At 38.7% G+C, this 16,879-nt stretch overlaps 1 protein-coding gene across 1 annotated transcript; it reads left to right on the plus strand.

Moving 5' to 3' along the window:
- Nucleotides 1-11,447: 11,447 nt before the first annotated feature.
- On the plus strand, nucleotides 11,448-12,153 carry LOC140767693 (heavy metal-associated isoprenylated plant protein 16-like). Its single transcript, XM_073107688.1, has 3 exons — nucleotides 11,448-11,540; nucleotides 11,642-11,720; nucleotides 11,804-12,153. Exons 1-3 carry the CDS (start codon nucleotides 11,532-11,534, stop codon nucleotides 12,079-12,081), a joined length of 366 nt encoding a protein of 121 aa, XP_072963789.1. The 5' UTR covers nucleotides 11,448-11,531; the 3' UTR covers nucleotides 12,082-12,153.
- The last annotated feature ends 4,726 nt before the right edge of the window (nucleotides 12,154-16,879 follow it).

A 16,879-nucleotide genomic window follows, 5' to 3' on the forward strand; every position in this document is an offset into this window, starting at 1 on the left:
AACCAAAGCAGTTGAGGTTGACATGCCAACCGGCACCCTACCAGTCGAGGAAAGCACTCATAGTGCCGACTTGGCCGGTGGAGCTGAGGCCTCCTCCAAATAGAGCTTCTAGTGATCTCAGCCACCAACTGCCCTAGCCGACTCCACTAAAGTCATCTCCTCAGCCAGCAACGGCCAACCAAGAAGGAGATCTATTGCCAGAGGTGGCCGACGATGAGAATGTCCCCCCAGCAAGGCTGCACTAGGGTAAGGGGCCATCCGATGACTCCAACTATGAAGGCACTGAAGGATGACACCAAAAGCCTCGCCTCACGAACAAAAAAGTTTACAACCAGTCGAAAAGGGTGACACTTGTGAGGATGGTCAAAAAATAGCTCAAAAGTCAAGGGGAGGCTACCACGTGCACGTGTAGCCTCCATTGGGGCACAAAACGGTCCATAAAGAGCACCATCGTCACGAGGATGATAGGAGGAAGCTACCTAGTCGGCGCGAGAAGGCACGAGGTTGTCGACAAGTCGATCACTCGACGGGACCAAAAGAAGGAAAAGGAAAAAAAATGGGGGAAGAGCTAAAGAGTGAAGTAAACTCAAATTAACTTTACAAGGTCAAAGTCTCGAAGAGGACTCATCAGCTGTGCGGGCCATGGGGTTGGTGAGCTTCAGCGGCACTTTGACACGGCAAGAATAAAAGGGGTAAAGAAAAATGAGCGCAAGTGCATGTTTACCCTTTTTTTTAATGGGATGTTACGCTAACCAAAGTACAAAGCCCATGGAAGGGCCGGAACAATAGCTAATTTAAAAATAAAATAATTAAAAGTAAGTAAAAGAAGCTAGCTACTCCTCCACATCAATGTCGTCTTCGTCTAAATATATGAATATTCTATTAAAAAAAAAACGAGTACACGGTCCAATGAGTATAACCCAAAATGGTTTAACTATATATGTAAATACAAGATGAACATTATAATACAAAATCCCTCCGCCCCTCTAACCTTAGCCATATATGCATGCTTTGACTAAATTTCATGGTACTCGTGGGTCATAATGTGTCGTATTCTTGAATCTTTTCCAAGATTTTTTTTTTAAAAAAAAATTGTTATGTGAGTGAAAATGTGCGTGGACTTCTTCAAGGCATCTCACTTGTTCTTGGAAGCCAAGTATTGTATAACTTTTGGATCGGAGTAGTTATAAAGCTGGGATGAAGCAAGTCAAACTGATTTGCAAGTGTTTCTCCAAGAAAGGGTATTTTAGTATAGAGAATAGGACTAGTCCTTTATTAATTGTCTAACTTCTTGGATCAGTTGCACAACATCAGGAAGCTAAAGTCAAGTTGCAAATAGCTGAAAGAAGAGATTTTTTTTTCCAAATAAACTGGGCCCCTATCCAAAAATAAAATTGTATTCGTCCCAATAATATAAAACCTCCCAAATGCTACTTATAATTTTTTCTATTAGAATAATAATACATGACTAATTTTAGACGTTCTAAAGATAATTTCATTTTTATTTAGAAAAAAATGAGACAGAAAATTTAAGAGTAAATAATAATTAATTTAATAATTTTTATCTAAACTGTTAAGTGAGTGGAAGATATTAAATAGTTAAAAAGAATCAAAGTAAATAAATAAATAAATAAGAGGCTATGTACCTTTAGATATAGTTCATCTATTACTCAATTTCTTAATTGAGTTGAACTAGTAACTCTTTTATACCTTGTTTAGAATCCTCGAATCAGATAGAGATCACTTGTCTAGTATGTTAGAGGAATTCAATTGATCTGGAATGATTTTGAATTTTCTTTTATACATAATGAAATTATATGATTTTAGTTAGATTTCGTGAGAAATTGTTTCTAACTTAACCAAACATTTATATATTCATAGTTGCCCTCATTATTGCGAAAATTAAAATTCTACTGTTATGTCCTTAATTAGGATGAATTATGTTGGCGGATGGATTGTTAGATGATGTCGGCAAGGGATGGGGCATGATTGAGATAATGATGGAAGTGGTGGATTTGAGAATGAGAGGAGAAGAGAAGGGAGGAGAGGCCAACCTTATAGGTCTAGGAAGGTATGACAATTGAGGAAGAAGGTGTAACACCCAAATAAAAGTGCGGGACACATGCTCTGCACTTTATGTGCGCTTAGTAGGCTAGCGATAATTGCCAAGTTCGACAGTTGTTGGGCTAGGCAAGGGGACAGCTCCTTCGTGAGGCCCTTGAGTGCTTCATCGTGGGCCACCATTGGTTGCCATGGTACTCCCTCCTTTCCCTTCTATATGCGGTGGGCCGGGCATCGACTAGCCGTCGGTGGGAGGTTGGCCTTCGTGGGGACGGTGTCGAGTGGGGGAGGGAAGAGCCCCTCTGCACTTTGGTCTAAACCTAGCCCGATAGCTACCCGCATCACGCTTGTGTCAGGCTAGGTTTAGCCAGCCTTAGTGGATCGCCTAGTGTAATTCCCAACATGACGCTCACATAGGGTGGGGAACCATCATGGAGGCATAGAGGAGCAGCCCTCCATATTCAGATTAACTCTAACACAAAATGATATAAGTGTCAAGCATTTGAACAGCTTATGGGGCATTCTAATGCTTCGTTGAAACTCTATTTTGCACTCTTTGACTCAAGCGACGTAAGACCATTTGAACCCTCTTCTTGGCATTCGAATAGCCCAACTCAAGATCACTTGTTCTACAAAAAGCCGAAGGCATTTGAAAGACCCTTTAGGACGTTCAAACCCGTTAGCCCAAGGTTATTAGTACTATAATAAAAGTCTCTATGATAACTAGATTTGATGTAGTGAACCCAATATCCTTTTGAGGTGACTCTGTTGTGCCGAACCACATCATCTATATATGCCTCTTCTCTTCACATCTATTCTCACATCACTATTCTTCTATTCTAATATATACTTCCTCTTTCTTCTTATTTTTGCCCTTGGTTGTTTAGTAAAAAGTTTAGAAAAATATATAGAATACTTATCTAGAATATATATACTTTGGTTAGAATGTTACAATCTGACCACGAGTTTCGAGTCAGTTAGGTAGTTTAGTTAATTATTTTTTCTTATTATTTTTAAATTTAAATTAAAATAGATAATCCGCTGATGTAAGCCTAACAAGGCAAATCTGTATGACTCTACTCTATAGATAGGAGAGATAATTAGTTAATTATCATCATGGAATAAATATCGAGTTAATTAGTTAATTTATTTATCTTGCCTTTATCTTTTAATCACTATCATCTTTTTTTTAAGGAGTAGATCTAATCTAGAACCATTATCAAGCTACCAAATATCAACCACATCTCCCCTCATGAGCCACCTTATCCTACGGCCAACCTCCACTATCCCACCGCCACTCGCCACCTCCAACGACCTCCAACGACTGCTGCAATGTTGGTATTCCTGTTTATATCCTATTTTGACCTTCCTCCACTATTCTAGTGATTTTTTTCAACCAACCTTGGAATTACTTCATTGGAAAGCCATTAGATTGATTTCTGACATGAAATTTTTTTATAATTTTTCTATGAATGGATTGTCCCAGATCTAACTCATAAATAGTGGTATGAGAGCCCCATTTCTTAGCCGATGGTAAACATACAATATGACGCAAATTTGACAGAGATTACCACCACTAGCCATTGTCATTGATGAACCCACCCGTGTGGGTGATGGTGATACTCAAATTCATGGAGGAATCTACAAGATCCACCAAGGAGAACATCGAGAGGCTCAAAAAGGTGATCCATGCCTTGATAGAGGCTCTATTATCTACCCACTGCCATTCTGCACTGCCAGCGTTACCGATGATGGTGGAACTAGCCCCCACACAGAAGGAAAATTCAAACCATGAGAGTGGGGAAGAGGAGGCCAAACTACAAACACGGCTCTTCTTATGGCCGTGGTGGACCTCCTACCACCATAGTAGACCTTTCTCGCCAAAGCAGTGGCATTGGAGAAGGCCCCAGTGATGGCCCCAACATCGTCTTCTCTAGCCATGGCGAAAGCTAGGGCCTAAATTCTAGTTTCCAGTGGCAACAATCCAGGCCCTCTCGATCTGATTTATCACTGCCATCAACAGCTTTCCACATTACAACAAACCCAAGGATGGTGGCCTCGGGTATATAGTCCTTTCGTGGCCCCCGGTGGCAATAGTTAGGCTCCTCATCCGGTGCCATCCATTAATGGCCATCGCAGCTTGCGGCTAATGTGGCTTGGTTGAATCCGATGGCTACGCTCGTTGTAACAATGCCATGGCCAAACCATATCGCGTTAGCTTCCTTAGGCCTCTCTGCCGCCACGACTCCATTATAGTGAGGCCTTGGCCACTATCCATAACTATCAAGGGCCGGTGGGCCCATCGGTGACGCGACATGGCTACTACTACAAAGATTGTGCCTAAGCTCAAATTTTGTCCTAAGTTTGTCACCACTCTACCATCACGAGGACCTACCGGACGATGATTACAATAGGCCAACAACCTTGCCTAGGTGCCACCGAGGCTACAACGACCTATGGCAATGGCCCTAGGCCAAAACTTATTTTCATCCCTAGGGTTAGTTTAGGGTCCAAATGATTCTATAGATAAGATAAAGTGCACGAATCTCAAGGCAAATTGAATTCTAGCAAAATGTTTCAACCACCTTATGTGATTTAGTTTTGGATCCATGAGCATAACTTTGGGCCTAAATACGTGCCTAAGGATGACTAGTGGAATGACCCGATAGGCCTGCATCAACTATTGAGCTAGATCTGCATGCAGCCCTAGCTCGATGCAAGCTAGACCCATGGGCTCCTAACTAATGTGATTAGTATCCATCGTGAGGTCGGTTGGCTTGCTATGATGGACCACACTAAGGAATTCAAGCTTGGACTATCAAGCTTGACTTCTTAAAGTTTTCTAGAGGAGACCACTAGAGTGAACCTATCTAGTAGAAAAGTTTTCATGTACCATGACATGCCTGACCACTAGAAGGTCTAGCTCGCATCGTTTTAGTTGGAAGGTGTGATGATCAATAGAGCGAACTTTATTATTTGAATCTTGATAGGCTTTTGCTGACGCAATTTGTGCCCGGTTAGGTCAAACCTAATACGAGGACTTTTAGGTTATGCTGACTAAGCTAAATTAGTCAACAAGAGTTTGGGCCTACCAAGAAGAGTTGGAGTAGATTTACAACCAAGTCACCAATTGGTCGGACTTGGCACTAAAGAGTTCATTAGTGAGCTCATATCTGACATACAAGCTGAGTGGAAGGCTTTAAGGCTCACTAATTCTGAGGAAAGCTTTCTCTCTAGCTATACTGATGGAGGCAAAGTTGGACCAGCTAAATTAGCTTCCTAAGGAGGAGAGGAGAAAGGCGGCTCATACCTAAGGCCTACTTGAGTCTACTCCTACTCCAAATCAGTCTACACAAGTGGCCCAGCCCAACTGCTAGCTAATCACGCATCACTTTGCACCCAATGACTTGGAAGAGCGCAGAAAGAAGAGCTTGTTGATACGATCTCCCCTTTTTGGCCAAGGTTCGATCTATTCTAATTTTCAGATCTGGATAGGATTTGATATGAAACTTGAAAAATAGATCTCGAAAGATGCTGCCGTTGGATCGACGTGAGATTTTTATATGTTGTAGCTCTAGAAAATAGCTTTCAAAAAAATCAAGTTTCAGGTGAATCGAATATTGGGGGTCTATCTTAGGATCCGTGGATGGAGGCTCGAGATCCTAGATGAAAGTGGATGGTGATGGACCGGCGTTAATGAGGTGGCACTGCTGAATAAGTGGTGGTGGAAAGGTTATGGGTGATGGAAGGGTTAGGGAAGGTGTTGGATAGATTGGAAGAAGGGGGAGGAGTGGGCCGCCCCTAAGGGACTAGGGTGATTGGCCGATCGAGGAAGGTTAGTAGCGGCGTCACTGGGGATCGAAAGAATGGAAAGAAGAAGACGAAGGAGACAAGGCAAAAACTCAATTCATCAATAATGACTCCATATGTAACAACCCAATCCACAAAAAAATAAAAAATTCATGGGCACGACGCGACCGGCCACACTGTGGCCGGCCTCGTGCCCATGCCAACTGCTCATGTAGCTTGGTGGAGCGCCACGCGCCTGCGGCCGCTGCCGCAGCCAATCGGTTGCGGCCAACTGGCCGCGGTGGGCCCCGGCGGGCCCCGGCGCCGCCACTACTACTCCTCTACCGCCTTCCCTCTCTCTCTTTAAATCTCTCTCTCTCTCTCTCTCGATGCTCTCTCTCTCTATCTCTCTCTCTCTCTCGCCGAGGCCGGTCGTCGCCGTCGCCACCTCCACGAGCGCCGGTGAGCTCCTCTCTCCTCTCTCTCTCTCTCTCTCTCTCTCTCTCTCTCTCTCTCTCTCTCTCTTTCTTGCCCGAGGGTGGGCTCGTCGGAGCCGAGCCACCGGCGAGAGGCCGATCGCTGGCTGGCCAACAGCGGCCGGTGCCCTCCCCGCCGGCCCGGGTCCGCAACCGCCTCCCTCACCTCCTTTCTTTCTTCTCTTTCTCTTCTGTTCTTCTTCTTCTTCCTCCTCTTCTTCTTCTTCTTCTTTCTTTCCTTCCTTCTTTCTTTCTTTTTCTCCTTCTTCCTCAGCTCCTTCTCTTTCTTTCTGCATAGTGTTGGGCTCGGCCCAGCACTGTAGCAGACAGTGCTGGGCCGAGCCCAGCACTGATGGCAGATGTGATTAATTTATTAATTAATTAGTTTATTTAAGTTATTTATTTAGGTATTTTTCTTCTTAATTAATGCAAATAGATTATTTAGACATGAACTATGTTAATAATATTATATATCCTTCAATATAATTTTATTAATGATAATTTTTATCATTAATGATTACTTAGGTATAAATATATGTAATACGTATATTTATTTATTTATTTATTTACATATCTATTAGATTAATAGATAGATTTGTAAATTATAATTATTAGATTTATATTCTAATATTCTTATGATCTACATTTTAAGTAATTCTATTAATTTATTATACATTATTATTTTGTAACAAATAAGATAATGACTACATAGTCCCTAATTAATCAAGATATAATTTAGTTATAATTAGGTTTTTATCTATATTTATATTTTATTTATAATTAAAATCTAGTCAATCATAAAAATAAGTAGAAATTCTAAAATCTAATAAATCATCATATTTTACTCGAACGGATTATAATGGGATAAACAACTAACTTTATGTTACTTAAACATTTTCAGATCCCGAACCCCTTATTTGAGACCCCGTTGTCCTTGCTAGCGAGAAGTGTCACACGGTTGATGGGCGGATGTAAGGGATACGTGGTTTGTATCTTCTAATCAGTGTGAGTAGTCTTATCCCCTAGATCCCTTTCTCAAATTAGGATTTATTATATATTATGTACATGCATGTTTTGGCCTCCAGCATGATTATATGACTTTATATAGAGATGATTTCAGTCGAGCATATATTTTATCATGCATTTGATTAGACTGATCTGGGATATGAGTACATTGGTGATATATAGAGATGATTGGAGATGATTATGCTATTATGGTTTTATGTCGGGATGATCTCTATCATGAGTATGCATGTGATAGATTAGCATGAGTATGCATGTGTTAGATACATGGTTGGAGTTTGCATTACATCATTTTTCTCTCGGCTTCTTTACCACCTAAATTCCTGAGTTGTATGATCTGTTGTCGTACTGGATATATGCATATGATTTATCATGTATAGGAAATCATAAAAGTACATGTGTATGTGATGTGATGTGATGTGATGTGATGGCTGGAACGGTATCTGGTCCGGACTGGTACTGGACATACTCTTAGCGTATGGCAGAGTATGGTGATGGCTGATAGTTGTACTCTTAGCGTATGACAGGGTACAACTATCATTGATATACCCTTAGCGTATGGCAGGGTATGATTACTTTCTTCAGAGATACCCTTAGCGTATGGCAGGGTATGATTTATCTACAGAGATACTCTTAGCGTATGACAGGGTATGCTCTGAGCTTGTGACATGATGTGTATCGAGTTTGGGGCCGGGTACCGTAGTCCAGCATGGTGGATAATATTTAGAGTTGAGACGGAGATTGTGATAGTGAGAGATATGTGAATTATATCTGGCTCTGACATATATGATTATCTAGTAGTTGGCATGCATCATGCATCATCATTGTTGTGACTAGTATCATTGGATCATAATTGTTATACATGATATGGTGTTATATTCGGTGATATTATATGGTAATTTCATCATGTTATATAATTTCGGTTGAGGATATAATATGGTCATTCATGAGAACTGATTTCATTCATATATATGTCATTGAGGATACATATATATATATGTTCATACATGACATCATACTGCTTTCTGATTCATATTATCCAGTACATGATTTACTCTCTATTTGGCATCACTGATTCGGGGTAAGGTCTATTCACTGAGCCTTTTGCTCATGACTCTCTTTATTTCTTTTCTAACCCCTCAGATTTGTGGTACGTGATAGCGACTTGAGAAGATATTTTAGAGCGATGATGAGATGAGCTATAGATGCGAGATGGTATAGATGATAGTTTATATAGAAATCGAGTTGTACCAATATTTGATATTTGTACTCTTTTGTATTAGACAATGATTTGTATAATACAGGTCGAATCATAGTGTACCCTTGTATTAGTTATTTTAGTTGTATCTTGATGGTTTGTTGTGGCCTGTGTGGGTCCTGTCAGATTATGTGGCGGTCTAGTGTATATTATTGTGGACTTTGATATTCATATACTAACAGGTTTATTTGGTTAAGAGTATGATTTATTTGGTGATGGATTATGTGATCATGGATATGTTAGCAGGTGTTATTTGATGATGTCATGATTGTATGTGCACAGGAGTGTATCTGTGCGTGGCGGGCCCCGCCCGAGCTGTCGCGTGCGCCGCACGTGCCGTGTGGGCGCGTGTGCGTGCACGTGCCCGTGCCGGGCGAGGGCGTTACACCATAGTTGCCATCCACACCTTTAGAGGCTAATCAAACAATTCAAAAGTAACCCTATATAGTACATTTTCGCCGACCGCATTCGAATGCGCTTGATCGTGTTCAAACGCACATATTTCTCACTTCTCTGGATTTGCAAACGCGATGTAAGCGTTCGCAGTGAGTTCCAATGCACGTAATTCTCACATCTCTGGATTTATGAACATGATGCAGGCATTCGCAGGCACGTTTGAACACATATTTCACACTCTTTGGATGTGCGAACCTGATGCAGGCGTTCACAAGCACATTCGAACGCACTTCACCCGCGTTCGAATGCGACATATAAAAAACTTAATTTTTTAAGAATTAAACACTAAAACAAGAAACAAAGACACCCCTAAAGTGTATTCATGCTTGAGACAATATCGATGAAGTCTGAATCGTATCACTTGTACTTTTACAATGATGACCATTTTACCCTTGATTGTAAATGTAAGTGCAAGCCACCCCACATCATATTCCTAGGTGGGATCGAAGGAAATGAACTTGAGTCCGCTAATCGGTAGAATCGATTCTACAAGTACAAGGATGTCAATGATTAGTTACCTTGAGGACAAAGTGTCGGAAGCGTGATGGATTATTATGATTAGAGCATGAGAGTTGAGTCAGTTAAGTAGAGCCGAGTTGAGTCTAACTGATTATTTTTGTTATTATTTTTAAATTTAATTTAAGCAGCCCAGCCGTTAGCAGATCACGTATCACTTTGCACCCAATGACTTGAAGGAGTGCAAAAAGAAGAGCTTGTAGTTTTACAATGATGACCATTTTACCCTTAATTGTAAATGTAAGTGCAAGCCACCCCACATCATATTCCTAGGTGGGATCAAAGAGGATGAACTTGAGTCCGCTAATCGGTACGATCTATTCTACGGGTACAAGGATGTCAATGATTAGTTACCTTGAGGATAAAGTGTCGGAAGCGTGATAGATTATTATGATTGGACCATGAGAGTCAAGTCAGTTAGGTAGAGTCAAGTTGAGTCTTGCTGATTATTTTTATTATTATTTTTAAATTTAATTTAAGCAGATAATTAGCGAATGTAAGTCTACTAGAGCAAATCGAGTTTGACCTGTTATGACTTTACTACTATATATAGAGGAGGTCATGGGTTAATTATCATCGTGGGATGAATATCAAGTTAAGTTAATTTATTTATCTTGTCTTTACCTCTTAATCGTAAACCTAACCTAGAAATCCTATAAAGCTACCAACCCTAATTCTCACATCTTTTCATGAGCAAGCCTACCCTATGGCCCGATCTCCATCCCACAGTTGTCTCCTACTCTCTGAGGACTGCCACAATGTCATTTGACATTTCTCCACTATTGTAGTTATATTTTTTTATCGTGACTTTAAAATTATTTCATTCCAAAGCCGTTAGATCCACGACTTTGAGGCTACCACATATGAAAATTTTCACTTTTCCTACAAATGGATCGTTCCATATCTCATTCATAACATAGAGCCCTTTTATTTGGATAATTGGGAAATGAGTGTTGGTATAGTTGGTTTAATAAATATACTACTAGTTTCTAAAAATAATGTGTTATTATCATATTTTTGTTATATATATATATATATATATTGTATAGTTAACTCATATTAATGGTAAATAGTATAATAGGAAAATAGAACATATTGAGATGAATTCTTATATATTTTCAAACAATAATGTTAGATGAAGTTTATTTTAATTTTCTTATTTGCTAGACGGTGAAATTCTCATAAAATAAATTGAAATCCACCAGGATTTGACTCCAAATAGAGCCCTACTTTTCACATCTCCTCGATATCCATCGATAATTCTCCATCCGATGCTAAGAAATTATACCGAGTCAAAGTCGTCTTAGATACAAGTATCTGCCCAGAGACAGGCTTCTTCACAACTAATCTTTTGATTTCTTTATATCTACTAGACAAAACAAGACTTTAAATTTTAGCAAGTGGCATAGCACATTTCTCCAAATACTCATCTCATCAAGCTAATGCAACCAATGAGTTGCAGAATTGTAATCAGACTTTCAAACCAAACTTTGCTGAGTCAAATGCTCTAAGTTATCGCGTCACTCAACTAATTTTCTAAGTCGTCGCACTACCAAGTCACTCGGCTTAGCATCAATCACCGAGCTTAAGCCGAAGTGCTTAGTTATGCTAAGTTCACTAAAATCACCTATAAATACAAATAGGATATAATTTTTTTTTTCCTTTACACCACTGAAATAAGGTTCGACCCCACATCCTACTATCAGTTGGTGCCTCGAAAGAAGAAGGGGAACTAGATGTACATTTACTAGACTTGGATCAGCTTAGAACAAGTCAAGCAATGCCAAGTTTTCCAACTTGTTATCTTTACTAAAAAGCCCTGCATGAATCCTTTCAGTCCTTTATAGTACCACTCCGTTGTCCTCTCATTTGCCTCTATAAAGCTAGCAAGAATTGCTTCCTAGTTAACAAAACCACGTAGATTTCTGAGACTATCTTTTCCAACACCAAACATGGTTAAGGTAATTAAGCCAACTCACTGATCAACCTCTACTCTTGGTGCTCACTTCTTGACATGCCTGAGATGATCATCTCTAACTTTCTTTCCTTTGATTCATTTCAGCAAAAGGTTGTCATCAAGCTCACCATGGAGGATGCAAGAAAGAGATCAAAGGCTCTCAAGACTGCTGCTGGCTTCTCTGGTAATCATCAACTTATTTATTCTCAGCAAGCAGTACACATGCATATCAACTTTTTCTAGGTTTTAAACTGTTTAACTTGGTAGGTGTTACTTCTACATCATTGGAAGGGGAAGACAAGATTGTTGTCGTCGGCGATGGCTTTGACTCGATCGCCCTAACGACGGCGCTTCGCAAACGGATGCGTTACGCGGAGTTGATCAGCCTAGGAGAGGAAGAGAACGGAGAGAAGGAGAGAGAAGAAGAGGCAAGCAGTAGCAATGAAGCTCCAATATGTATGCCATACCATGGTGGTGTGATGCGACCTTATACTTATGTTTATTATGAGCCTACTTATTATCCGAATTCTTGCAACGTTATGTAGAGCATGCATGTGTGGAATGGGAAGAAACTTTATTTTCTTTAGTCGTCTTTTGCTCATTGCATTAAGATCTTAAAGGAGTGCGTATATAATATAAGTTATTGCTTTGATGATTAATTAAACTTTTTGATCTCTTATTCTAATATCTTTAATTCCACGCCTTACATTATCTACATTATATGCTCAATTATTTTAGTTATACTCTGCTATTTTCTTTCGATTTTTCTAATTCAACCTTTCTTTTTTAATTAAAGAAATATTTCTAACAGATTATTATTAAATATAACAAACATATATAAACTACTAAAATACTCTTCTCTTTTAAAATTAAAATTGTAAAATTTCTATTAATAAATTTTGTGTGGAATAAAAGAAATAATTTTATAATAACATATGTACAGCTTTTAAATTATTTTATAATAATTATGCAAGGGCAAAATAATTTTTTTAATCCAAGTTTAGTTCATTTAGCTAATAGAGTGATATTTTTTAAATAGCACAATAATTTTAGTGATAATTATGATATTATAAAATATATAGTGATAACTATGATAAGAATCAATTTAAAGCTTTACATATTTGCAGTACAACGTAGCGAATATACATCAACAAAAGAAGAGGAAATTATATTTAACTTTCCTGTAGTTAGTTAACTTCATTCCTGTAGTAATTTATCCTCTTGTGATATAAACTTTAAAAAAAAGAATATTAGTTTTTTTAATATATTTAACCAAACTACGTTTTGAGTTTAAAGACACTCTTCTAAAATAAAGTTATAAAAAATTGAATAATTTTTTCAATGCATTTATAATAATATTGATTGAATTTTAAATAATAAAGATGTAATAAATATATTGAACGAATGTATATTTCTGTCGTACTTTTGTCATTTTAAATCCGATCAATGTTATTTTAAATATATCAAAAGATTTATTCAATCCTCAATAATTATGTCTCTTAAAATTTGATATGTAGTATGGTCAAATACAATAAAAAATACATTGGTTTTAGTTTGTATATAACTATAAATGTTAAATTGACACAAATAAAACTATAAGTGAGGAAAATAAATTGGAGCCTTCGAGCCTAATTTTTGGGTAATGGAAACTAGAAGAAGAGAATTAAGATTAATTAGCACCAAATCTATATCTTGTATACATAACACTCATAGACCTTCCCCAAAACCTACACCACCACATGACATTCTCTATAATCCAAGCCCTATGTGCTTTAAATCCTCCATCCAGTGACTAAATGCATGCACTTCATAAAGCTAGAAGAAGAGTTAGGATCTTTAAGTAGGCTCACAAACAATTAAAGCTATTTTTACTGCTTGCCTTCTCTTCTCCTCCTCTTCCTCCTCCTCTGATACACTAATCAACTCAGCGTAGCTCATCCGTTTCCGAAGCATCGTCGTTTAGGCGACGGCGTCGATTCCGTCACCGCCGACGACGACCTTGTCTTCTCCATCCAGTGATGCAGATATAACACCTACTATCACGCATGCATGCCGGAAAACAAGTCAATATTTTTACGACACCTGCCACTGCTTGTTGTTTAGAATGAGTTGATGATTACCAGAGAAGCCAACAATGGCTTCAGATCGAAGTAGGAAGCAATTCTTGCAGGCTTTATATAGATAATTAAGATCGAAGAGGCAACAGATTTTTCCACGCCATGGCTACCACCAGTAACCGGCGAAAGCACATTAACTGTCTTCAAGTTGGTGAAGACGAGTGGACCCAGGGCCCAGATGTTGTCCGAAAGTCCAAGTCCTCTTTAGTCTTTATAAAAAATAATTGACTAATCTTCCACACCTAGATGTAAATAGACAGCATACGGATTATGCTGATTAAAAAAGCAATCACATCTAGCTTCATTTGTGAGTGAAGAGAATATTGGACAAGGCTAAATAAAATGGTTTAATTACTGGTTAATTTAAGTGCTGAGATCATTAATGGGGGAGTGATGTTTAATTACAATATGCTGATGACATAATAATTTTTATTAATTAAAGCTTATGAAAGAGAGGTCTTAATCATTAAATTTCTATTATATTGCTCCAAAAGCAATTTTGGACTGAAACTAAACTTCAACAAGTGCTCTCTTGGAAGAGAGAGAGAGAGAGAGAGATAGGTGATTTCGGTGATGTTGCTAGTCATTCTCCCGCGGGATCTCCTTCCAAATCGTGGACCTCTCCAACTGAGGGGGCAGATGAGAGTTGTGCCGAACGTGGCTATGGAAGAAGATGTGTTCGAGCCCTAAATCATGGTGCAAACCTACAACCACAAGGGGGAAAGAGAGGCTTCGACAACACCTAGGCCTGCTCCAATGGCAAGCAGTGGTTGCCAGTGGCCCTAATGGCTGGCAAAAAGCTAGGGTGAGCTATCTGTTAGTACTCCAGCTAATTCCTCACCCTCCGATCCAAACCAAGTCCCTACACAGGTTGCTTGCATTGTTGGATGCTCCTCGCGCCAACAAATTGCGAGCTAGTCATTATAAGATATATACCACAAAAGCTAAGCGGTAGGAGTCCAAAGGAGGGCCTATCAGAGCTGAGCAGTCGGAACTCAATAACAACCGCCACCAAATGCGTGCCCTTCATGTGGTTTGCTGGTCAATGTTTTAACACAATATACAAGTAAAAAGCCCACATTTCTATAAAAATTATAGACAAAAAGCTCATAACACCAGAGCCACAACAAACCCAAAATACATATTCATAACAAAAATCAAACAAAGCTCACATAGAAGCTACAAGCTATTTAGCTTAATTTACATGTATAGAATAAGAGTAAGAATTAGAAGACTCAAAGCCAATTTTCTCCAAATCATCTACGGGTCGGGGCTCATCTACTAATCTGAAAATAATTTTACTAAATGGTGGTGAATAAAACATGATATCTATCAACTACTATAGTCTAAAAGTAGTGCAATACAATATGCAACAATAAGTAAATATGAATATGTGCATCATGATCAAATAGAATGCATCAATACCACATACTTGTCATGCTCATCCAATGCACATATGCATTAGCAATCGATAACCTACCACGTATCATCCGGACTATCAAGTTCTCAAACTCGAGCTCACACCGAGCTCCACTCAAAGGCTATGTTAATGCTACAGCAGATAACATGCATTCTCTCAAACTACCAAGTCTGTAACTTAGGCTATTGCAAAGTTACGCCAATAGGCCATATCATTATCTCACCCAACCACATGTATATCCCCAAGGGATGGTAGATTCTAGCGGTGGAATCGCTAGTTCATCACCTAGCAAATAGCATGACCAATTGTCCGTCATAGCAAACTAAGAACCTCAGTTGTAAGCTCATCACATATGTTAGTATCGCACGATAGTACTATCATATGAGCCCTCGACTGCATACCATCGTACCACCGTGCAAAAATCATGAGCCATCGCTCACGAGCTTCCTCACCCTATGTCATTGGATACCGCTAGGTCTACATCATCCTATCCTTCTCTCTCAATCTTAAATACCCTAAAGGATATGACTCTTGTTGATCAATAATAAATCTCTCATCACCCAATGAAATGGCTATTTAATTGTTTGTGATCAATATACTAAGATCTCAAGCTTGGGCCCTATTATATATATATATATATATATATATATATATATATATATATATATATATATATATATATATTATATAATAGTATCCCTTATCTCTAACCCTAGCTAGAGAGGTGTCAGATATCATCGAGACACAATAGTCACCCTCTTCATGGTCGTGCACCTGTACAAGTGATATGATATTATACAACATAACAAGCATAATATAATACCCATCATTATCATGTTTTGCGTGCTAACACACATATTTATACCTAATAAATATGCGTAGGAATTATGATATAAAAAATCTTAACGAACAGCAAAATAAAATTACCATGCATGACGTGCAATAATCATGATAAGAAAAATATATGCATATGCATGCTTCCAACGCCGTGCTACCGACGCCGGTGAGCCTCCTCCTCCTTCCTCCTCTTCCTTCTCTCTCCCTCTCTTTTTCTCTCACTCTCTCTTTTTCTCTACTACCGTCTTTGTCGACCACCCCACCCGTCGCCAAGACCGTGCTCCCTTATCCCCTCTCTTCTCTTCTCTCTCCCTCTCTCTCTCTCCCTCTCTCTCTCTTTCTCTCTCTCTTTCTCTCTTTCTCTCTCTCTCGGGTTCATCAGAACAGAGTCGCCGGCAAGGGGGTCGGCCGCTGGCTAGCCAGCAACGGCCGAGCCCCTCCCCATCGCTAGGTCCTCTCCTCGTTTCTTCTTCTCCTCTTCTTCTTCTTCTTCTTCTTCTTCTTCTTCTTCTTCTTCTTCTTCTTCTTCTTTCTTCTTCTTTTTCCTTTCTTCTTCTTCTCCCTCGGCTTCTTCTCCTTCTCTTTCTGCATAGTGTTGGGCTCGACCCAACACTATAGCAGGCAGTGCTGGGCCGAGCCCAGCACTAATGGCAGTAATTATTATTTTATTTATGTTATTCATTTAAGTATTTTTTCTTAATTAATGCAAATAGATTCTTTAGACATTAACTATTTTAATAATATTATATATTCTTCAATATAATTATTATTAATTATAATTTGTATAACTAATGATTAATTAGGTATAAATATAGGTAATACTTATATTTATTTATTTATATATCTTTTAGATTAATATATAGATTTGTAAATTATAATTATCAAATTTATATACTAATATTTTTATGAGATACATTTTAATAATTCTAATAATTTATTATACCATTATTATTTTGTAACAAATAAAAT

The sequence above is a fragment of the Typha angustifolia genome, chromosome 9 (assembly GCF_048772165.1).
Source record: "Typha angustifolia cultivar Huaian chromosome 9, ASM4877216v1, whole genome shotgun sequence".
Taxonomy (NCBI): Eukaryota; Viridiplantae; Streptophyta; class Magnoliopsida; order Poales; family Typhaceae; genus Typha; species Typha angustifolia.

Bases quoted from the DNA above. Each gene is read 5' to 3' on its own strand.
- LOC140767693 (XM_073107688.1), top strand. The intron at 11,721-11,803 runs GTAATCATCAAC...TTAACTTGGTAG, and splicing joins GACTGCTGCTGGCTTCTCTG to GTGTTACTTCTACATCATTG.